This window comes from Microcaecilia unicolor, chromosome 5 (assembly GCF_901765095.1).
Source record: "Microcaecilia unicolor chromosome 5, aMicUni1.1, whole genome shotgun sequence".
Classification (NCBI taxonomy): Eukaryota; Metazoa; Chordata; class Amphibia; order Gymnophiona; family Siphonopidae; genus Microcaecilia; species Microcaecilia unicolor.
In genome coordinates this window covers 40,892,068-40,915,389 of record NC_044035.1, presented here as the reverse complement: position 1 = coordinate 40,915,389, position 23,322 = coordinate 40,892,068, and the positions used below count along the sequence as shown (strand labels likewise).

The 23,322-nt window shown below is 44.6% G+C and overlaps 1 protein-coding gene across 2 annotated transcripts in view; it reads right to left on the bottom strand.

The window, feature by feature from the left end:
* ARL3 (ADP ribosylation factor like GTPase 3) overlaps positions 1-23,322 on the bottom strand; it is a 132,073-nt gene that overhangs the window by 42,865 nt on the left and 65,886 nt on the right. For both annotated transcript variants that reach the window (XM_030202828.1, XM_030202827.1), the window contains exons 2-3: positions 10,632-10,775; positions 9,411-9,527 (exon numbers count right to left, since the gene is read on the bottom strand). In XM_030202828.1, the coding sequence (XP_030058688.1) occupies positions 9,411-9,527; positions 10,632-10,775 (261 nt within the window). The remainder of the gene's footprint in view (positions 1-9,410; positions 9,528-10,631; positions 10,776-23,322) is intronic.

The following is a 23,322-nucleotide window of genomic DNA, read 5'->3' as shown; positions in this document are numbered from 1 at the left end:
GACTTTCCATTCCCTCTTTATAGATTATCCCATAATGCCTCTTCCTTACTGCTTAATTCCTACAATTTTGTCATTTTAATATGATGTTTAACATATAAAGCCACTCCTCCTCCTCCTCCCTTTCTTCCTACCCTGTCCTTCCAGAATAGATTATATAGCCTGGTATAATTATATCCCAGACATGGTTCTCCGTGAACCATATCTCCATGAGCGCCACTAAATCCAAGTCTGCCCCTTCCATCATGGCCTCTACAACCAGAACCTTATTTCTCATACTACAGACACTAGTATACACAGCTTTCTATAGTTTTCCTTTTCTATAAAGGTATTTAACGTTTTACTTACATGAAAGTTTTTAATCGCCTGGGTGTTTGTTGAGCTATCTCCAACAATTCTAGTTTAAAGACCTGTTTAGTAGGTTTGTCAGTGTGCTGGGAAAGTCGCTTCACCCCATTTTTGATAGGTGGATCCCATCTCTGCTCAATAGCCTTTGGAAAATCATCCTGTGGTCTAGGAAGACAAACTGCTCTCGATGACACCATCCATGCATTCATCTCCAGAATGCAAGCTTCTCTGTTTCGGCCTTTACCTTTGACAGGGGAGGATCGATGTGAACACCACCTGTACACCTATCTGCTTCACCCTCTCACCCAGAGCCATGAAGTCACTTTTGATACACTTCATCTGGCAGTATCATTTGTGCCCATATAGATGGGCAGCATTGGACACCAGTCAGTAGGCTTTAAACATCTCAGCAAACTCTGTAATATCTTTAATCTTGGCACCAGGCAGACAGCATACCTCCCAGGATATCACACCTGGTCAGCAGATGGACGCCTCTGTACCTTTTAGAAGGGAATCACCAAACACCACCACTCTTTGCTTCCTAGTGGTCACTGATCCAGCAACTTTGGGATTTTTAAGTTTCGGTTCCTCCGGTTCATAGGATGTTCTTATCTCCTGCACTTCCAGGAACATATACCGATTCTTTAGTTCAAGGGAAGGTAAAATTGGGGTATTGATTCTACAGGGACTGGTGATCCATGTCTAGTTGTCTTCTTTCAGCACTGCCTCAAGCATTTCATCAATGTGTTTCTCAGTCTCACCACCTCCTCAGTTCCTCCATTTCGTTTATATGGGATTCAACCTGCAGACATCTCGCACATGGAACCAGTCCCTTGCCCTGGATTATGCTTTCAGTCTGGACAGAGACAGAAACTGCAAGGGGGGCAGCAGCTTTGGCGACACGATGTTCCCTAGCCATACTTCAGACACAGTTTTTGCACCATTTAAAGTAAAGAGAAACACTTACAAAGTCTCTGCCTTTTTCTCAGCTGTTCTGTAAGTTACAAGAAACAGCTGGATACTTTTTTGTAATATCTAACCCTGCTGTTCCGATTTAATGTGTATTGTCTTGCTTCCTTCCTCACCTGTTACTGGGGTATACTGTGGTTTATAGTATCCATTCAGATTTAAGAAATGTGTCTTATGTATCTGATGTTTGAAATCTAGTATGTTCCCTTCGCGGGCTATCTTCAAAGACTGTATAAATTAACTGTTGATACACAGTCGAGTTATCAGTTTTAAGCTGGGGCAATATTTGGGACAGTCTGGGGGGGGGGGGGGCAGAGCTAAAGTGTGGAGAGTGGCAAAATTCAGTCACTCTCTAGATAACCTATTTGTTCAAGTTTATATACAGAAATAGGAGGAACAACATTAAATGACTACATTACCTGAACATAAGAGTAGCCATACTGGGCCAGACCAATGGTCCATCTAGCCCAGTATCCTGTTTTCCAGTGGCCAAGACAGGTCACAAGTAACTGGCAGAAACCCAAATCGTGGCAACATTCCATGCTACAAATCCCAGGACATGCAGCTGCTTCCCCATGTCTGTCTCAATAGCAGACTATGGACTTTTCCTTCAGAAATTTGTCCAAACTTTTTTTAAAACCAGATATGCTAACCACTGATACCACATTCTCCAGCAAAGAGTTCCAGAGCTTAATTATTCGTTAAGTGAAAAACATATTTCCTCCTAGTTGTTTTAAAAGTATTTCCATGTAACTTCCTTGAGTGTCCCCTAGTCTTTGTACTTTTGAAATGAGTAACAAAATTGATTTACTTCTACTCTTTCTACACCACTCAGGATTTTGTAGACCTCAATCATATCTCCCCTCCTCTGTCTCTGTTCCAAGCTGAAGAGCCCTAACCTCTTTAGCCTTTCATCATACGAGAGAAGTTCCATCCCCTCTATTATCTTAGTCACTCTTCTTTAAACCTTTTCTAATTCCTCTATATCTTTTTGTGATACGGCGACCAAAACTGAACGCAATACTCAAGACTTCCCTTGGCTAAACCCATGCTGACTCTGTCCCATTAAAACATGTTTGTTTGTCTATGTGTTCTGTAATTTTATTCTTTATAATAGTTTCCACTATTTTGCCCGGCACTGACATCAGGCTTACTGGTCTGTAATTTCCCAGATCACCCCTAGAAACCTTTTTAAACATCAGCATCACATTTGCCACCCTCCAATCTTCAGGTACTAAGGACATTTTTTAACAACAGGTTACATATTACTAGCAGCAGATCAGCAATTTCATGTTTGAGTTCTTTGAGTGCCCCTGAATGTATGCCATCTGGTCCAGGTGATTTACTACTCTTTCATTTGTTGACTTGGCTCAGTAAATCTTCCAGGTTTACCGAGATTTCTTTCAGTTCCTCTGCATCATCATCCTTTAAAAACCATTTCCGGTACAGGCAGATCTCTTACATCTTCTTCCATAAAGCAAAGAATTAATTCAGTTTCCTCGCTATGGCCATGTCCTCCCTGAACGCCCCTTTTGCTCCTTCGTGATCTAACGGTCCCATGGATTCCCTTGCAGGCTTTCTGCTTCTGATGTGCATGAAAAAGTTGTTACTGTGAGTTTTAGCCTCTGCAGCAAGTTTATATTCTCTTTTAGCCTTCTTTATTAATGCTTTGCATCTGACTTGCCAATACTTATGTTGCTTCTTATTTTCTTCATTTGGGTCCTTTTTCCATTCCATGAAGGGCAATCTTTTGGTTGTAATGGTCTCTTTTACTTCACCTTTTAACCATGCTGGCTGTCGTTTTCTCTTCTTTCCACCTTTGCAAATACATGGAATGCATCTGGACTGGGCTTCCACGATGGTATTTTTTAATAACGTCCATGCCTGATTTAGTGTCCCAACTTTAGCAGCTATCATTTTAGTTTCTTTTAAACTATTTTCCTCATTTTATTATAGTCACCCTTTCGAAAATTAAATGCAGCTACAGCAGATTTCCTTTGTGGGTTCATCTCAGATAGTAGCTCAAACTTGATCAAGTCATGATCACTGTTTCCCAGGAGACCCAACACCGCCACCTCTCGCACTATGCCCTGCACCCCACTAAGGACCAGATCCAAAATGGCTCCCATTCTTGTGGATTCCTAGACCAGTTGCTCCAAGAAGCATTCGTTTATTACATCTAGAAATTTTATCTCCCTAGCCCTACCTCATTATTTAGTACTATATACTCTAACTCTCCCATCTAATTTTTTAGGCTATATACTGGCAGTTCAAATTGTGTTTTTCCTTGGATCTACAAGCTGCTTAGAAGTTGAAGGGGATGATGTGCATGCTTTATCCTGCTCTCTCATTAAGCACACTTGGCTTACTTTCAGCATTGTTGAAACTTCTCTACTGGGATTCCCTAAAGGTCCTGTTTCAATAGTATCCTTCGAGGATACTCTACACCGAACCATGCGCTTCTGGGCAGTCGGCTTTCCACCCCTTCTAGTTTAAAAACTGCTCTATCTCCTTTTTAAAAGTTCACGCCAGCAGTCTGGTTCCATCCCAGTTAAGGTGGAATCCATCCTTTCGGAACAGTCTCCCCCTTTCCCAGAATGTATCCAGGTCCTAACAAATCTAAATCCCTCATCCCTGCACTATCGTTTCTACCACACACTGAGACTTCGGAGATCTGCCTGTTTTTTTGGAGGATCTGGACTTCAGCTTTCTATCTAACAGCCTAAATTTGGCTTCCAGAACCTCCCTCCCACATTTTCCTATGTCACTGGCACCCACATGTACCAAAACAGCTGGCTCCTCTCCAGCACTATCTAACATCCTGTCTAGGTGATGCGTGAGGTCCACCACCTTCGCACCAGGCAGGCAAGTGACCGAGCGATCCTCATGTCCACCAGCCACTAACTATCTACATGCCTAATGATCGAATTACCAACTACAACAGCTGTCCTAACCCTTCCCGCCTGGACAGAAGTTCTTGGAGAAATATCCTTGGTGTGTGAGGATAGTGCATCCCCTGGTGGGCAGCTCCTGGCTACAGGAGTACTTCCTACTTCACCAGGGTGATGCTTTCCTTCTAGGAGACCTCCCTCATCCAAGGCAGAACAGGGGCTTCCAGAGTGGAGGTACAGGGGCTGCCAGACTGGAGGGGGACTTCTCTACAACGTCCCTGTAGATGTCCTCTATGTACCTCTGTCTCCCTCAGCTCCACCAAGTCTGCTACTCTAGCCTCAAGAGAATGGACCTGTTCTCTGAGAACCAGGAGATCTTTTCATCGGGCACACATATATAACCACTCACCAACCCGCAGATAATCATACATGTGACACTCAATGCAAAAGACTGGATAGTACCCCTCTCGCTGCTGGACTGCTGTCTCCATTTTAGTATTTTTGAGTTTTTCAATAATTTAAAACTCGCTAAAGGTATTAAGGATATTAGTCTAATATAAAAATTACTTTAGCTTATATGGTATATTGTGTGATTTATTTAGTGTTTTCTTCTTAGAAAGTAATGAAATGTAATTAAAACTCCGTAAGAGCACTCCTTGCTTGTTATCCTTATTAGAATAACTGACTATAAATGAAGAGTTATGCTAGGGGTGGGCTGTTTAAAGTAATTCGGCAATCACACTTGAATGCATAGCTTCACTGAGTGTTCATTTAGCTTTAAACAGATAACATCCATTACGAATTGGCTACCCCGTTGAATATTAGAGCCATCAAGTTCCCGGTTCCAGTCCTGGATTTCTGATAACCCTAATCCTAATGCATTACGTGACATGTGGAAAAATGACGTCTTACCTGATAATTTTCTTTCCTTGAATCATAGCAGATGAATCCAGAGACAAATGGGTTATAACCGTCTACCAGCAGATGGAGACAGAGGGCAATACTGAACTCTGAGATAGGATGGTGAGCAGCCTGGTCAGACAGTATTTTAAACAAAACAGAAGGATAAAATGCCAACAGGAATCCACTCCCTCCTCACAGCAACATGACTGAAACACAATGGAACTCCCCAAATGAATGCAAACCTTCAGTAACAACCATACACAGAGAAACAAGCTGAGAACAGGACACAAAATACTCACTGAGGGTGGTCCCCAAAGGAATCCTCTGGCAAAGATGGACAGCCCGCAGCCACTAACTCATGCTGGTCTTTGCCTGACAGAGGCAAGGAAGACAATGCTGGTAATCCTGGGACACTGGAGACCACGTGACAGAAGGGAGAACTGCAAAGCCCTCATGTGCACCCTGGCCCACGGCACCACTTCCAACGTCGCCGCCATCAAACCCAGGACTTGAACATAATTCTACACCCGCAGATTTGAAAGAGAAAGCAACAGACAAACCCGAGACTGGAACTTGTCCCTGCAGAGATCCAGAAGGAAACACCCTACCCTGGCAAATGTCGAAACGCACTCCCAGATACTCCAGATTCTGGGACAGGGTCAACTGGCTCTTGGCAAAATTGATAATCCAATGTACAGACCACAGAAGAGAAATAACCCGACAGGTTACTCGCACACTTTCCTGAGGGATGGAAGCCCTGATAAGGGTGTACCATGATCCCCTCTGCAGAGGAAGGCCACTGCCACAACTACAATGACCTTGGAGAAGGTCTATGAAGCTGTAGAGAGGCCAAACAGTAGGGCTCAAAACTGAAAGTGCCTTCCCAGGACTGCAAACTGAAGGAACCGCTGGTGAGGAAGCCAAATAGGAATAGGAACTCCCCAGGCTGAACCACCACTATGACAGAATGCACAGTCTCCATGCGGAAATCCTTGACCCACAGAGACCTGTTGACCCACTTCAGGTCGAGAACTGGCCTAAATGTGCCTCCCTTCTTCGGGATCACAAAGTAAATGGAGTAATGGCCTGTGCCTCACTTGGAAGTGGGAACCAGAACTACTGCCTCTAGCTCTTGCAACACGTGTAAGGTGGAAAGCACCATGTGTTGTTTCACCAAAGATTTGCATAGGGACTCCAAGAAAAAAATCTGCAATTGGAAAGGAAAACTCTAACCTGTAGCCATCTCTGATAATATCCAGCACCCGTTGCTCTGATATGATCTTGGATCACTCTTTGTAAAAACTGCCAAGATGGCTCCCAACCAGTGGGAGAGAAGAGTGGACCAGAAACCTGTCATTGTTTAGAACGGGAGGCTGGAGAAGGTCTGACATACACAGCAGAGCTGCACTTGTTTGAACAAAAGGACTGCTTCTGTCGGTACCTCGGCCTCTGGCAGGTCAGGGATCACCCATGCCTATATCTCTTGGAGTCTTTAAAGACCAGTTTGTCCTTGGGAAGATGCTGAGGACATAGCCAAGACTTTAACCAGCTTCCCCAGATCCTCCCCAAACAGAAGATTACCTCTAAAGGGCAACTTAGTCAGGTGCTGCTTAGAAGTGGCATCCGCCGCCCAGTGGTGAAGCCACAACAAATGCCTGGCCATCACCGCCAAGGCCATTTGCTTAGCAGATGTCCAGACTAAGTCATTCAAGAAATCATCCAGATAGGTCAGGCCCATCTCCACCAAAAGAAAATCCCGAGCGGCTTGAGAGTCCAAGGCCACCAGGGAATCCACCGTCTTTTGAATCCAAGACAAGCAGGCCCTAGTCACACAGGAGCTGCAGATTGAAACTGCCCTTTCTTCTTCAAGCTTCTAAGGACAGCTTTATGGAAGATTCCAGCTACCTATCTTGGATATCCTTAAGAGTGATCCCACCTTCCACTTGAAGTGTGGTCTTCTTGGTAACAGTTGCAACCAAAGCGTCCTCTTTGGGCAACTGGAACTTCTCCAGTTCTTCAGGAGAGATGGGATACAGGCGAGCCATGGACCTGGTCACTCTCAGGCTTGTGTCCAGAGTACTCCTGCATAACCTTGTGGACTGAAAATGCCTTAGGAGGCCTCTTGGTGCTAGCCATCAGGCAGCCAAGGCTGAGAGAGTGGGGAGAAGAGATCAATACCTCCAATGCCTTAGTGATAAAAGCAGGCAGTTCCTCCTTATGGAACATCCTGACAGCTGTAGGATCGTCAGCCTCATCAGAGACAACTCCCCCTCCTCCAACCCCTCAAGCAGCACAGACTACAGGGAAGCAGCAGACATCCCACCCTCCGAGGGGCCTGGAGAAGGAGGAGAAGGGGAAAATCATCTCCATAATGGATTCCAGCATAACCGGGGCACTGGAGTCCTGACTGGAGCTCCCTGCAGCCTGAGCCCACTTCAACAAAAAGGCTTGGTGGAGGAGCAGTATAAACTTGAGAGAAAATGGCTCTTGAGTCTCCCCATCTGCAGACGGTGCAGAGAAAGGAAGTCCCAAGGCCTCCCCCAACCCGAGAGTGAAGCCCAAGAGGGAACCAGCAAAGATGAAGCCTCTGCTCAGTGGGAATCAAAAATGGTCACTGGGTCTGCAGATGCCCACAACTCTGCAGCAGAATCATGAAGAGACTGAAACGCGCCAAGATTCATACAGGAATCGACGGAGTCCGCCATAAGTGCCACAGAAAAACAGGTACAGAACTCACTCCAGTTGTGCCCACATGCTCCTGAAGAGCTACGCACACTGGGAACTGCTGAAAACAAGCCCTGTTAGCAAGAAAATGAAACCAAAACCATGACTAAACCAGATGTCAATAAAAAATTTAAAGGTGTTCTCACCCCAGTGAAATCCTGTGCTTGAAAACTCACCACTGCGCTGCCTGAGGAAAACTGCTGGATTTTGCATCACTGAACCCTCTCCAATAGGAAAGCTGCTCACACCAGAACAAGTCAAAAATCTTCTTCTTGGAACTGGGTAACTTGGCAGCTCTGGAATATTTTGAATTGGGATTTTAGTTAATTCTTCCCCAGTAGTAGTTCAAGGCATGTTAAATTTAGGTACAGCAGATATTTTCCTGTCCCCAGAGGGCTACAATCTAAGTTTGTACCTGAAACAATGGAGGTTTAAGTGACTTGCCCAAAGTCACAAGGAGTGTCAGTGGAATCTGAACCTTGGCTTCCTTGGTTCTCAGCTTGCTGCTCTAATAGACTACTCTTCAATAATAAGAATATTAATAATTACTGAACCTACTAGGTAAGATGCCCTGTATGTAAGATTTGAAGATTTCACATTTCCTTCTTAAAATGTAATAATCTGTGTCACAGTTTAAGAAGGGACTTATTTGGCCAAAGGCTCATGTTAAATGTCAGTTATGCACACATCTTTCTGCAAAGAGTCTTCTCTAACGCCAATGCAGTTACTTGTACTCCATACTTCTATCTGTAATTATTTTAATGAAGCCATGATTGGCTGTATCGTGGCTTCAGTGATGAGCTGTATGCACATTAGCCAATGTGCTTACAACCTTTCTGACACATCTACTACATAAAATTGAACTGCTCACTTAATAATCTCACTCATTTAGTTATTTATTGCATTTGTACCCCACATTTTCCCACCTATTTGCAGGCTCAATGTGGCTTACATAGTACCGTCAGAGGCGTTTGCCCAGTCGGTGGATAACAAATACAAAGTTGTATAGTGATCGTATGAGGTATAAGTGGAGGATCAGAATGGATGAAGATTGCGTGTTGTCCTGTTCGATCATAGTCATGCTGTGTTGGTAGGTGAAGAGGGTTACGTGGGGTCGTTGGGGTAGGCATTTTTGAAGAGGTTGGTTTTTAGTGATTTCCTGACGTTCAAGTGGTCGTGGATTGTTTTCACAGCTTTTGGGAGCCCATTCCATAGTTGTGCTCTTATGTAGGAGAAGCCGGCTGCGTAAGTTGTTTTGTATTTCAGTCCAAGGGTCATACTTAAATATCTCAATAAGAATTAAAAGATATAAAGTGTTTGACGTAAAACTATATAGTGAATCGAATGTTAAAAATTAAGTCTAAAAATAGAATACATTACTCTTCAACATCTGGCTGTGAAAAATATGGGTGTTACTTGTCAAGATATCAATACACAACGCTAAGCCTGTGCTGGCAAAATAAAAAGCTCTTTCCTTTTGTGTTTCAGTTGATAAATGATAATCTTTTAAGATCACTTTCTATCACACAAATCTTTCCCTTAAATGGAGCACAGATTAGAAAGGGACAGAATACTTACAAGGACATCAGTATTTTCAAAATAGTTTCTCCAGTACGGCCTAATCTTCCTTTGTCCTCCAATATCCCACACATTCAGTTTAAAACCCTGAGACTGCACACTTTTAATATTAAAGCCCTGGAACAGAACAGAATACATTTAAAGTTAGACTACAGCAAAAGGGAACACGCACAGCATTAGTAATTGCAATCTTCTTTCCTATCTGTTGCTTTAGAAGTGGACTGTGCCCACTTAAAGCCACACATACTGAGGGTTCAAAGGCTGGCCCTGCTTTACCTTTGCTAAAGCAGCCAGAGATAGGCATCATAGGTAGCAGTTCTGAAGTGCCCAGTAAATACTTTTTTTTTAAGAATAAGGAAATAACTAAGGCAGTACAAACACCAGAGCTCTCCAGTAACAGGATACCAGATTTCATTTCTGAATCCATCATCTGTTCCTCAGGTTGACTGGGTTTGGGGATGTTGAAGTGGTAGTGGTCACAAGCCCCTGTTGGAGGTCAGATCAAACTGTGATTCAAAAGTGACACCTACTGACTGATTCAAGCACCAACTGGTGCCAGATTGTGGAGGAAACCATAGTGTGTCCCTCTCAAAAGCTGTCACTACAATGACTGAGCTTGATGGTGATTAAAACGGGACCCTCCCTCCACCTCACCACCCCAAGACAGCCTCACATGTAGCTGACTAGAATTCCAAAAGCAGCAAGAGAAATCTCCTGGACAATAAGATTGTGAATTAGAGAAAAAAAATAGATGCTGAGCATCAAGAATTTTCAGAGACAGGGTAGAACAGAAAAAACACCAGGCCCGGTAACATTAACAAATTTAAGGCATTTCATTAAAACATCTTCATAAAAAATATTTACAATCATTCCGCACAATTGTTGTACTAGGTCAAAATTTTATTTTATTTATTTATTGCATTTGTATCCCACCTTATCCCACCGATTTGCAGGCTCAAAGTGGCTTACATAGTATTATTAACATGGTTTTTCCAGTGTATCAAATATTGTTAGTATTGTGTAGAGATTAATTAAGGGAAGCAAGAGAAGGAAGGGATTTATTAGGGTATTTATAGAAGGTGGATCTGTGCGATGTGGAAAACTAGGTAGAATTTCCAATATTTCAGTTTTATTTGTAGTAGATTCTTCAAAGCATTGAAATATTTTGTGGATTGCAGAGACAAAATACAACTACAGTTTTGGTAGACAGCAGGAACTCACCTGGGTGGGTGTGATGTGACTGATGTCTTCGGAAGCTAGTTGTTTCAGCAGTGTGGTTTTTCCAGCATTATCCAATCCTAGGAGAAGGATTCGTACCTCCTGATCTGGAGCACTTTTCAGTTTGCGTAGGATCGATAACAAACCCTTATATAACCAGAAACAACAGTCTTAGATTAAAAGACACAGCTTTCAAAGTAACTTCTTTTTATAGTGGTCGCATTGCTTTGAATGCCAGGCAATAATGCCTGCACACTGAAAGGCCATCAAAAAATCCTCGGCTTTTCACAGCTTGTCACTTGGTGACCATAATAAACTGCTACTGTTTTCATAACCAAATCCAATAATTGGGCTACTATTATCATTGCTGCTGATTGGCCTACATGAGAGACTCGTGGTCTTGCTGTAGAAGCAACAATGGAGGGCTATATCCAATTTGTGATAATATCAAACATACTGTGAAATATGTTCATTGTCACAGAACAGCACTTTTGAACACTAGTTCCTAAAAAGGAACAAACATTGCTGCATTACTGTTAACATTATCCATTAAAGCAAACTGCAATCTGAGGAAGGAGAAGGCAGGTACAGATCTGTCAATCTAAGAATCCTGTTTACTAAGGTGTGCTAGCGTTTTTAGCGCATGCTAATGCTAGAGACAGCCATAGGACTATATGGGTGTCTCTAGCATTAATGCACGATCATTTTTAGCGCACGCTAAAAACGCTAGCGCACCTACAGCGCGGCTTAGTAAATAGGACCCTAACTTTGGCAGTACACAACACTATTTTAAAAAAATTGATATCCTGTACTATCTGAAAGTCTAGTCGGGTAACAATAAGAAAACACTCAAACAAATTCCAAAATAAAAATGACACGGACGGAAAAACGGCAGCTGCGAAATTAAAAGACATGAATGTGCCAATTAAAAAGGCACAAAAAAAAAGGGAAAAAGAAAAACCCGACCGCGCGGCCTAAAGAGGGCCAGGACGAAAAGAAAGAAAACTTATACTCAGTGAGAAAACTAAGAAAATAAGGGACTAATCACAACTTTTTTATTTTTTATTTTGTGAAACTAAATAAATAAAAAAAGAAAGAAGATAAAGAAGCGGTAACGCTAAGGTCTCCTGGGCCTTGAAAGTAACACAGCGAAAAAACTGTGTCACCTCACTCGCGGAAAAACAGAAACTGGAGATTACACACTCATGCCACGGGCGGGAAGCCGTTCGCGCATGCGCAGTGTGCTCTGCCCGTGCGCTGGAGCGTTCTCTAAATATTTTTATTTTGCTTGCAAAATTTTACCGGTTTCCTGCGCCGCCGCGGACATCGACCCAATCGTGAAAACAAGCAGCCTACTTGTCCTCTGAGAACCTTCCTTCCTTAAATGCATCCTTTCAATAGCCAAGCCATAAGACCAAATGGCCTTGGGACCCTGCATCAGTAGTCCGTGCTGGCTGGACAAGCGGAGTGGCTGGTCGACCAGCAGCCAGATCAAACCCACGTACACAGGCGCCTGGCCAATGTGGCGCCATTAAAATATGTGACTTTTTTTTGTTTTTCAATCACTCAACAGCTGCCCTTAACTTCAGAAGCTTTGGGGTTTTTTTTTTGTTTGTTCGTTTTTTTTTGGGGGGGGGGGGGGGGGTTGCTGTAGAGGCACGACAGAAGCTGGATCCAGGCGTCCAAGGCACAATAGCCCAGGGAGACAGAAGGGTCAGCAGGGGGGGGGGATAGGGAGGGACCTGGCACCACCAAGTATACCTTAAAATTCTACTCAGGGAGACCTCAACCTCAAATCAAGCTCTACTTTACCTAGGGGTAGAGACAGGAGCCAAAATCAATGCAAGGCTATGACCCTCCACCTGCTAGACAGAGAGAATACAGAGGTTATGGCAGCTGCACAGGAGAACATACATCAAACTTCTGAAGTTCTCTCTATCTCCACCTGCTGGCAGAACACATAACCAAAAAGTCTCTGGATTGATCTGTAGGACACTATGGAATATTCCTTATTAAAAACAAATTTTCTGAAAAAATTTATTAAATTTTTATAATACAAAAAAAATCAAAGGGTACAAAAAAAGAAAATACTGCAATACTGGACATTCAACAATTTTCAACATTCAACTTAGAAAGTCAAATAACAGTAATCAAAAAAGGACACCACAAGGTAAAGTGGTAAAACATGAAGCTGTATAACGACTAGAAATGACCATTGATGGGGATGAAATGGGTGGAGAGTAACAAAAATATCAAAAGGAAGAGCAGACAAACTAAAGGGAATGGATAATGGGGAGGAACAAAAAGATGATGGAGAAACGGATAAGAAATAGATAAGTTTTAAGTGCCTTTTGAAAAAGATGAGATGAAATTTGGCGAATCTGATAAGGAATATTATTGCAAATTTTGACACTTTGATATACAAAAGATCCTTCCCAGATTAACTTTTGATTTATTTTTTCATGGATGGATAATCTAAATTCAATCTCGGTACGCTTCTCAGGTTTAACCCATTAATAGGAAATTCTAAAAGTTGCACTATATTTTCCGAATTAAGACAGTAAAAACTTTTTTAACTCATACAGGCTATTTTCAACTGAAGATGTAATCCCACTTTGAGCCAATGTAATTTGTTCAAAAGTGGAGTTGCTTCATGAAACTTTCCTACCATAAAAATCAACCTTGCAGAAGTATTTTGCAGCCATTGCAATTTCTACTACTACTAGAACCGGGGGCGTATCTGCGTGGGGCCACAGGGGCCTGGGCCCCCGCAGATTTCGCCCTGGCCCCCCTTCCCGCCGCTTACTTTTGCTGGCGGGGGGCCCCAACCCCCGCCAGCCGAGGTCCGACCCGCAGTCTTCATATTTTGTCTTCCTCCGACTCCCCCGTGGCCATGCTGTAAGTAACGCTGCTGATTCGTTGAATCCAGTTCGGAGTCTGACGTCACAATGTCGTGCTGCGACGTCAGACTCCGAACTGGATTCAACGAATCTACTACTACTACTACTATTCAGCATTTCTATAGCGCTACAAGGCATACGCAGCGCTGCACAAACATAGAAGAAAGACAGTCCCTGCTCAAAGAGCTTACAATCTAATAGACAAAAAATAAAAATAAGCAAATCAAATCAATTAATGTGAACGGGAGGGAAGAGAGGAGGGTAGGTGGAGGCGAGTGGTTACAAGTGGTTACGAGTCAAAAGCAATGTTAAAGAGGTGGGCTTTTAGTCTAGATTTAAAGGTGGCCAAGGATGGGGCAAGACGTAGGGGCTCAGGAAGTTTATTCCAGGCGTAGGGTGCAGCGAGACAGAAGGCACGAAGTCTGGAGTTGGCAGTAGTGGAGAAGGGAACAGATAAGAAGGATTTATCCATGGAGCGGAGTGCAGGGGAAGGGGTGTAGGGAAGGACGAGTGTGGAGAGATACTGGGGAGCAGCAGAGTGAATACATTTATAGGTTAGTAGAAGAAGTTTGAACAGGATGCGAAAACGGATAGGGAGCCAGTGAAGGGTCTTGAGGAGAGGGGTTGTATGAGTAAAGCGACCCTGTCGGAAGATGAGACGGGCAGCAGAGTTTTGAACCGACTGGAGAGGGGAGAGGTGACTAAGTGGGAGGCCAGCAAGAAGCAGATTGCAGTAGTCTAAACGAGAGGTGACAAGGGTGTGGATGAGGGTTTTGGTAGAGTGCTCGGAAAGAAAGGGGCGGATTTTACGGATGTTGTAAAGAAAGAAACGACAGGTCTTGGCAATCTGCTGGATATGAGCAGAGAAGGAGAGAGAAGAGTCAAAGATGACCCCAAGGTTTCGAGCTGAGGAGACAGGGAGAATGAGAGAACCATCAACAGAAATAGAAAACGGGGGGGAGCGGGGAGGTGGGTTTGGGGGGAAAATGAGAAGCTCGGTTTTGGTCATATTTAATTTCAGGTGGCGTTGAGACATCCAGGCAGCAATGTCAGACAAGCACGCTGAAACTTTGGTTTGGATGCAAGGTGAGATATCAGGGGTAGAAAGGTAGATTTGGGAGTCATCAGCATAGAGATGGTAGGAAAAGCCATGGGATGAGATTAATGAACCAAGGGAAGAAGTGTAGATAGAAAAGAGGAGGGGACCAAGAACAGAACCCTGAGGTACGCTGACAGGCAGAGGGATAGAAGTAGAAGAGGATCCACCAGAGTGAACACTAAAGGTGCGGAGGGAGAGGTAGGAAGAGAACCAGGAAAGGACAGAGCCCTGGAATCCAAGTGAGGACAGGGTATCGAGAAGTATGCTGTGATCGACAGTGTCAAAAGCAGCGGAAAGATCAAGGATGGAATATTGACCTCTGGATTTAGCCAGTAATAGGTCATTGGAGACTTTAGTAAGTGCAGTTTCGGTTGAGTGGAGAGGGCGAAAACCAGATTGTAATGGGTCGAGAATAGCATGTGAGGAGAGAAAATCAAGGCAGCGGCGGTGAACAGCACGCTCAAGTAATTTGGAGAGAAAAGGAAGGAGGGAGATGGGTCGGTAATTAGAGGGACAAGTAGGGTCAAGTGAAGGCTTCTTAAGGAGAGGTGTGACCACAGCATGTTTAAAGGCAGCAGGGACAGTCGCAGTGGAAAGTGAGAGGTTGAGAATGTGACAGATAAAAGGAATAAGAGTAGGAGAGATGGCATTAAGAAGGTGGGTGGGAATGGGATCAGAGGAACAGGTGGTACATTTTGAGGAAGAAAGGAGAAGTGTAGTTTCCTCAATAGTAACTTCAGGAAAGGAGGAAAGGGAATGAGGGGAAGAAGAGAGAGGGGAACGGACTAGTGGAGGGAGAGCTGGTGAGGTAGAGAAAGCAAGGTTTATCTTTTGAACCTTGTTGTGAAAGAATTCAGCAAGGGTCTGAGGAGATAATGAAGGGGGAGTTGGGGGAGGGGGCACCTTGAGGAGAGAGTTCAAAGTGGTGAAGAGAAGTCGAGGATTAGAGCCAAGAGAGTTGGTCAGTTGGATATAATAATCCTGTTTGGCACGTAAAAGAGCAGATTGGAAGGAGGTCAGCATGAACTTAAAGTGTAAGAAATCAGCAAGGGCCCGAGATTTCCGCCAGAGGCGTTCGGCGGAGCGGGTACAGGAACGTAGGTAGCGGATATTAGAAGTCAGCCAAGGTTGGGGTTTTGTACGCCTTACAGGGCGGGTCATCAAAGGTGCAAGAGTGTCTAAGGCAGAGGATAGAGTATTGTTGTAAGAAGAAACAGCCTCGTTGACAGACGTGGATGGTGCCACAGTAGAGAGGATGTTTGAAACATGGGAGGATAGAGATGAAGGGTCAATATCGTGAAGATTCCTAGATAAATTAGATAGGATAGGACGGGACTGGGAGAGAGGAGATTTAAGTGTGAAAGTTATAAGATGGTGATCAGAGGAGGGATGATCAGAGGCAAGGAAACTAGAAGGTGAACAGTTGGAGGAGAAGATGAATCAGCAGCGTTACTTACAGCATGGCAACGGAGGAGTCAGAGGAAGACTGCGGGTCGGACCTCGGCTGGCGGGGGTTGGGGCCCCCCGCCAGCAAAGGTAAGCAGCGGGGGAGGGTTGATGGCAGGGGGGGAGTGGAGAGAGGCAAAAATGTGCCCCCTCTCTCTGGCTCTGGCCCCCCCTACCGCCGGATTCCAGATACGCCCCTGACTAGAACTAGTACAAATCATTTCTATAGCGCTACTAGACGTATGCAGCACTGTACACATTATACACAGGTACTTTCTCTGTTCCTAGAAGGTTCACAATCTAAGCTGATGTATCTGATGCAATGGAGGCAATTTCCTTGGTAGATTTGATGTAATTGAGTAATACAAGGAATTGCAATAATCCAAGTGTGAGAGGTCAAGATGGATTGAACTACAGTTCTAAAACTTGCAGGACTTGGAGATGATCTTACAGCTCTTGGATGACGTAAATTTAAAAAGAGCTTCTTTACAAACACATTAATCTGAACAAAAGTCAGTTTTGAGTCTAGAATCACTCCTAACACTTTAGATTTATATTCAGATCTGAGTGTTTCTCCTGAGGACAAAATAATGTTAGCTGGGGAACTGGATTGCAAATCTCCAAACCACAACAGTTTAAGTTTACACATACAAGAGTTATATATTCACACATTTTAATGATTTTTAAATAAACTTAATTGTTTTCTCTGACTTCCAAACCCTTTACTCCCTGATTGTAGTTTGGAAAAAGATGTGGAGCTGGTGGGGGAGACAATCTCATCCTTTGCCTCAGAAAGCACATTGCCATGGCTGCCCCTGCTTTTATTCCTAAATAGTATTGCTCTCTTGGGTTTCTGTAGCCAAAGTGCATGACTCTGCATTTTTTAAGAATTAAATCTTAGTTGCCAATGTCTGCACCATTCTAGTTACGCCAAAATCGAAAAGACGTGCTGACGCTGACCATTTCCACCACAGGAAACAGCTTTCATGCAACGCCCCGACGCCAGCTGATGGGTCCCAAAGCAGCAAAACCGCTTAACTGTTTCCACGGGAGTCACCATTCACCCTGACTGACACAAGCACAGCACAACCCAGTCCCAAGCGGCGAGTCAGGATCCCTCCCCTGTACCAAGTAGAACTTACAATCCTCCAAGTGGTTCTGAGTCAAATTACCACAGCCAGCTGCTTCCCCCCACCCAAGTTCACAGTCTCCACAAGTCTTACCCCAGATGAGAAAGGATCAGGACTAGGCCGCCCATCGATTAAAAGGTTTAACTGCATGACTGGTTGCGATTAAAAATTTTAATCACGGGGTTGCTTGCGTGATCAAAATGTAAAAGTTGAAATAAACTGAGCATGTATACATTTTCAAAGTACTTAGACTTGCAAAGTTCCCTATGGAACTTTGTTAGTCTAAATGCTTTGAAAATGAGCCCCTGTAACCTATGGAGCTTTGTAAGTCTAAGTGCTTTGAAAATGAGCCCCATAGTTTACTTTTTTTTTTTTTTTTAATTGATCCTAAACATTCAACCAGTAACTTTGATTCCATCTCCCTTCTCTTCTCTCCTCTGGCACTATCTCCTCCCATCCTTCCATTCACGATTACCATATTTTCCTTCTCTTTTTTTCTTCCCTCTCTTCTATGGGCACCATCTCCCTTCTTTGATTCTTCCATCCTCTATTTCTAGCATCTGTCTCACCCCCACCCCCCTTGAGGTCCCCATCTTTCTTTCTCTCTCTTCCTTTTTTATTTTTCTTCTGGCACCTCTTCTTTCTCTGGCACATCTCTCTCTTTCTTCTCTTTCTCCTGCCATGGTCCCCTCCTCCCCCACATCTCTGACTCTATTCCTATTTCCCCCGCTGTAGCTGCTCCTCCACTTTGCATCTCTGACTCTTCTCCTTTCTCCTGCTGTTGCCCCTCCTTTCCCGAATCTCTCACACTCTTCTCTTTCTGCTGCCACTGCCACCCCTCCCCTCATCACTTGCTCTTCACCTCTTTCTCCCGTCGTTGCCCCCTCCTCCCCTGCATCTCTGGCTCTTCTCTTTCTGCTGCTGCCACCGCCACCCACTCCCCCCCACCCTGGTGCAGTCCGTATCTTTCTCCTTTTTTTTTCTGCTGACAATGCGAACTCTTCTTTCCACTCCAGCAGCCCCCACTCATCTGCAACTCCATTTCCCTGCTCCTCACAACCACTGCAGTGAACGCATACTACTGTGTCACCGGTGCTGAAGCTTCTCGGTAACAGGAAGTTCCGCCTCCTCTGACAGAACTTCTTGTTTCAGAGAGAGGAGCCGGGTGGCAAGCTGCATGCTCTGAGTGCAGTGGCCGTGAGACGCAGGGAGAAGGAGCTGCAGAAGAGAGGAGTGTGCCAGAGAAGAAAGAAGTGCAGGCAGAGCAATGCTGGATGTTTACAAGTGGGGGAGAGAGAGGCGTTAACTCACGTTAAAAATATTAACATGAGTTAAACATTTAACGCATTAATCGCATTATTAACACATTAAATGTACAGTCCTAATGAGGACTGATACTCCATCCCATGCTCTCCAGTAAACCTCTTTCCTTCTCCCTTTTTTTTTCTAATGATTGTTGTGCTCAAAAAGGAGAGCTCCATAGGAAACAGGGGACAGGTGAAGAGAGGGAAGAAGTAAATTTGTGGGGAACCAAAGACAGGGATCTGAAGACCTGCAGATATGACTCTGCAGACTCAACTGGACCAGGAGCAAATCACTCAGAAAAAGAAGATGAAAAGTGTGTCCACCCACCTGCTGGTGAAAGAAAATACTGAGGAGCATGGACTGGATGTCAAGAGAGATATGTCTGGGCTCAGTTTTCTATTTCCACCTGCTGGTTGATAGACACAACTATTCCACAGGTTCTATAATAGTGGAAAGCTATGGTAAATGGAAAAATGGAAAATGGTACATGGAAAAATGGTATTTAGCCATCTCCTAAATGAACTAGTGAAGAAGAGAAACTCTGGAGGAGACTTCCTTTCTTGTGCAGAAGGATCTGGCAGTGAAACTCACTTCAGAAAACTGCAGCTTATAAAAGGCACCCACAAAAACTAATCAAGGACACTAAAAAGGAAAAATGGGGGTCCTCAAACAACAAGCACAAAAGAAAATCATGTGTGAGAGAGCAAAAGAAAGAGAGCAGAATACATCTTGCCAGCTCGACACAAAAATGAACACTGAGGAGATTCAGCACAGTGATACAAAGCAGGTAATGCCACTCTAAAGCTTCCAGTGACAGAAATCCATCTCTCTCTCCCCCCCCCCCCCCCCCCCCCCAGCACAAGGACACCAAGCTCTTGCTCCATCCCCCCTCCTCCTGTAGCACACAGACACCCAGCAATCTCTTCTCTACCTCTTACAGTTCACAGACATGCAGTGCTTTCTCCCTACCCCCACCCCCCAATAACCTCCTTCCATTGTGGTCGATGGCGAGCTTGAGACGTGTGTAGATGAACGCAGAGATGCCATGGTTGGAAGAGGGAGGCAGAATACCTGTTGTTGGTTCAACCCAGATTTCTGTATCTCCAACAGAGCTACTCACTTTTCATGTGTTTTACAGCATGGGTTTGACAAGCCCTGGTTTAAAGAATACATATTTAGATCCTTCAGGGGTCGACGGTCAAAAGTTGCCGTTAAAAAACGTGTGCATTTAGATTCACAGTGGAAGTTACCAATTTTGAAACAGTGACCAATGCTCAAAGAAAATCACATGTAAATGAGCTGGAATGCAATTTCAGCGAGCAGCTCGGTAGAGAAACTTCCTAACACATGCGTAGAACATAAGTACTGCCACACTGGGACAGACCAAAGGTCCATCAAGCCCAGTTTCCTGTTTCCATTAGTGGCCAATCCAGGTCACAAGTACCTGGGAAGATCCCAGAAAACTCAATACATTTTATGCTGCTTATCCCAGAAATAAGCAGTGGATTTTCCCCGTCAATTTAATAACGGTCAATGAACTTTTCCTTTAGGAAGCCGTCCAGACCCTTGTTAAACTCCGCTAAGCTAACCGCCTTTTCCACATTCTCTGGCAACGAATTCCAGAATTTAATTACACGTTGAGTGAAGAAAAATTTTCTCCGATTCGTATTAAATTTACTACTTTGTAGCTTCATTCAATGCCTCCTAGTCCTAGTATTTTTGAAAGAGTGAACAAACAATTCACGTCTACCAGTTCCACTCCACTCATTATTTTATACACCTCTATCATACCTCCCCTCAGCCATCTCCTCTCCAAACTGAACAGCCCTTGATGCTTCAGAATTTCCTCATAGAGAAGTCGTCCCATCCCCTTTACCAATTTCGTCGCTCTTCTCTGTACCTTTTCTAACTCCACTATATCTTTTTAGAGATGCGATGACCATAATTGAACACAATATTCGAGGTGCAATCGCACCATGGACCAATACAAAGGCATTAGAACGTCCTCACTTTTGTTTTCCATTCCATTCCTAATAATACCTAACATTCTATTTGCTTTCTTAGCTGCCGCAGCACACTGAGTAGAGGATTATAACGTATCACCAACAACGACGCTGAGATCCCTTTCTTGGTCGGTGATTCATAATGTGGAACCTTGCATTACATAGCTTATAGTTCGGGTTCCTCTTTCCCACATGCATCACTTTGCACTTGCTCACATTAAACATCATCTGCTATTTAGACACCCACAGGCTTATTTTCGAAAGAGAAGGGCGCCCATCTTTCGACACAAATCAGGAAATGGGCGTCCTTCTCCCAGGGTCACCCAAATCGGCATAATCGAAAGACGATTTTGGGCGTCCTCAACTGCTTTCCGTCGCGGTGATGATCAAAGTTCCCGGGGGCATGTCGGAAGCATAGCGAAGGCGGGACTGGGGTGTGCTTAACACATGGGTGTCCTCAGCCGATAATGGAAAAAAGAAGGGGGTCCTTGACGAGCACTTGGCCGACTTTACTTGGTCCATTTTTTTCTTGCGACCAAGTCTCAAAAAGGTGCCCGAACTGACCAGATGATCACTGGAGGGAATTGGGGATGACCTCCCTTTACTCTCCCAGTTGTCACTAACCCCCTCCCACCCTAAAAAAAAAAAAAAAAAAAAAAAACTTTAAAAATATTTTTTGCCAGCCTCAAATGTCATACCCAGCTCCCTGACAGCAGTATGCAGGTCCCTGGAGCAGTTTTAGTAGGTACAGTGCACTTCAGGCAGGCGGACCCAGGCCCATCCCCCCTACCTGTTACACTTGTGGTGGTAAATATGAGCCCTTCAAAACCCACTGTACCCACATGTAGGTGCCCCCCTTCACCCCTTAGGGCTATGGTAGTGGTATACAGTTGTGGGGAGTGGGTTTTGGGGGGGGGGGGGGTTGGGAGAGCTCAGCATCCAAGTTAAGGGAGCTATGCACCTGGGAGCAATTTGTGAAGTCCACTTCAGTGCCCCCTAGGGTGCCCATCTGGTGTCCTGGCATGTGAGGGGGACCAGTACACTACAAATGCTAGCTCCTCCCACGACCAAATGGCTTGGATTTGGTCGTTTCTGAGATGGTCGTCCTCGGTTTCCATTATCGCCAGAAACCGGGGACGACAATCTCTAAGGTTGACCTAAATGTTGAGATTTGGGCGTCCCTAACCGTATTATCCTGCAAGGACGTCCTCAGAAAAACTTGGGCACCCCGTTCGATTATGCCCCTCCCAGTTTCCCAGCCTCGTAAGGTCCTCTTGAAATTTTTCACAATCCTCTCACGATTTAACCACTTTGAATAACTTTGCGTTGTCAGCAAATTTAATTACCTCACTAGTTACTCCCATCTCTAGATCATTTATAAATATATTAAAAAGCAGCGGTCCCAACACAGACTCCTGAGGAATCCCACTATCTACCCTTCTACTACTACTATAAATCACTTCTATAGCGCTACCAGAAGAATACTGACCATTTAACCCTACTCTCTGTTTTCTATCTTTTAACCAGTTTTTAATCCACACTAGGACACTACCTCATATCCCATGACTCTACAATTTCTTCTGGAGCTTTTCATGAGGTACTTTGTCATACGCCTTTTCAAAATCCAGGTACACAATCCAGCTTATTTTCGAAAGAAGCCCATATTTCGAACCAAATCGGGAGATGGGCGCCTTTCTCCCGTGGGTGCCCAAATCGGTATAATCGAAAGCCGATTTTGGGCGTCTCCAACTGCAATCTGTCGCGGGAACGGACAAAGTTGACGGAGGCGTGGTGAAGGCGGGACTGGGGAGTGTTTATCGGCCGAGGAGAGATGGGCGCCCTCAGCCGATAATCGAAAAAATAAGGACGCCAGAAGCGAGAATTTGGGTCATTGTTTCTGGACCCTTTTTTCTCACGAGCAAGTCCCCAAAAAGTGCCCCAACTGCCTAGATGACCACCAGAGGGAATCGGGGATGACCTCCCCTGACTCCCCCAGTGGTCACTAACCCCCTCCCACCCAAAAAAAAGAACTTTAAAAACTTTTTTTTGCCAGCCTCAAATGTCATACCCAGCTCCATCACAGCAGTATGCAGGCCCCTGGAGCAGTTATTAGTGGGTGCAGTGGACTTCAGCCAGGTGGACCCAGGCCCATCCCCCCCACCTGTTACACTTGTGGTGGTAAACGGGAGCCCTCCAAACCGTCCCAAAACCCACTGTACACACATCTAGGTGCCCCCTTCAGCCATAAGTGCTATGGTAATGGTGTAGAGTTGTGGGCAGTGGGTTTTGGGGGGGATTTGGGGGGCTCAGCACCCAAGGTAAGGGAGCTATGGACTTGGGAGGTATTTTAATTTTTTTTTGTAATTGTTACAAGTGCCCCCTAGGGTGCCCGGTTGGTGTCCTGGCATGTGAGGGGGACCAGTGCACTATGAATCCTGGCCCCTCCCACAACCAAATGCCTTGGATTTGTTCGTTTCTGAGCTGGGTGCCTTCGGTTTCCATTATCGCTGAAAAACGATAACGCCCAGCTCAAATCCGACCAAATCCGATGCATTTGCCCGGCACAAACCGTATTATCGAAAATACTGTCTGGCCCGCCCCTTCACGTACTCATCCTCGGAGATAGACGCCCATGGAGATGGGCGTTCGCGTTCAATTTTGCCCCTCAATATCAACTTTATCCGCATGTTGGTGAGGCAAAAATTTCATTTCCCTTCACTAAATCCATGGTTTTGAATATGCTCTGTAATTTTCTTCTTTATAATAGTCTCTACCATTTTGCCCGGCACCGACGTCAGGCTCACTGGTCTA